The following is a 1096-nucleotide window of genomic DNA, read 5'->3' on the forward strand; positions in this document are numbered from 1 at the left end:
GCATTCCTCTTGGTGACGGCACTGCAGCCACACTGGGGAGTCCTGCATACAGCCAAGCCCCGGCGCGGCAGCCCAAGACCTGCAGAGGAGAAGAGCAGAGTCAGCCCTCGAAGGCCATTTACCTCCCGACTCCATCATGACAGCTTTTGTATCTGCGCCGAAGAACGAATACTTTGACTATATTTAGTCCTGGTGGGACTTGGCTCATCCTTGTGTTAAACAGGGAGGGAAGAACCTGCAGAGGAAACCTCCCAAGGGTGTTGTCGGGGGGTGGCTGAGGAGCGGGATGGGGGCACAGCTCCTTCCCCATCCCCCCTAAAGGCAGCACATGCCATCCCCTCCCTAAAGGCAGCATATGGGGCTCAGGGTACCATGGCATCTCCCCCTCCTCTTTCCCAGTGGCAGCACCCAAGGGATGGAGCTGGGGAGGTTTAGCCAAAGTCCTCTGCAGCCCATGGGAGTGGGTCAGCCTGCCCGGCACCTTTTCCCCTCCCATGCAGGGGTAAACCCTCACCCTCCAAATTACCTGTGAGGCTCAGTGCCCTGGGACCCAAGACACTCTTTAACCAGTACATGAGCTCTTTCTGGCCCAAGTGAGGAGCTGGCTGTAATTCAGCAGCACAACCACGCTCAGGAGAACAGGATCAAGCCCACGTCCTGGTCAGGTAGGGTACCCCAGAGAGGGCATGGGGTCCTGTGGCAGCAGTTCATACCTCCCAGCCTGTACTCTCCCACTGCACCCAGGCTGCCTAAGCTGGGTAGCAAGAAAATCCCTCCTGGTTCAGGGCCACAAATCTGGCAGGCTGCTCTGACACCTGGGGAGAAGCATGCGCACAGGAGGGCAGGGAACACGTGCCATGCCAGCTGTGAGGCTGTCACCAGATCACCCTGCAACTCCCACTGTTCCAATCCAGGCTGGATCAGAACCAGCTCCAGTTCCTCCAGCCATGGCTCAGGCATGCCGTCTCCCTTCCCAGAGCGCTCACCCTCAGCTGTTTATATAATAGCGGGTGTTGCTTCCTCTGAGCAATCGAGGTCACTGTTTTGAGGATGGAAACCACAGGGAAGCAAAGGCACGAGTGGGAAGAGAGGGGCT

General features: G+C 58.0%; 1 protein-coding gene across 1 annotated transcript in view; it reads left to right on the forward strand.

Moving 5' to 3' along the window:
* Positions 1-494: 494 nt before the first annotated feature.
* LOC103916774 (melanin-concentrating hormone receptor 1-like) overlaps positions 495-1096 on the forward strand; it is a 20390-nt gene continuing 19788 nt past the window's right edge. Inside the window, exons 1-2 of the mRNA XM_009323825.1 lie at positions 495-502; positions 595-665. Of these exons, the coding sequence (XP_009322100.1) occupies positions 495-502; positions 595-665 (79 nt within the window). The remainder of the gene's footprint in view (positions 503-594; positions 666-1096) is intronic.

Source organism: Pygoscelis adeliae, unplaced genomic scaffold (genome assembly GCF_000699105.1).
Source record: "Pygoscelis adeliae isolate BGI_AS28 unplaced genomic scaffold, ASM69910v1 Scaffold75, whole genome shotgun sequence".
Lineage (NCBI taxonomy): Eukaryota > Metazoa > Chordata > Aves > Sphenisciformes > Spheniscidae > Pygoscelis > Pygoscelis adeliae.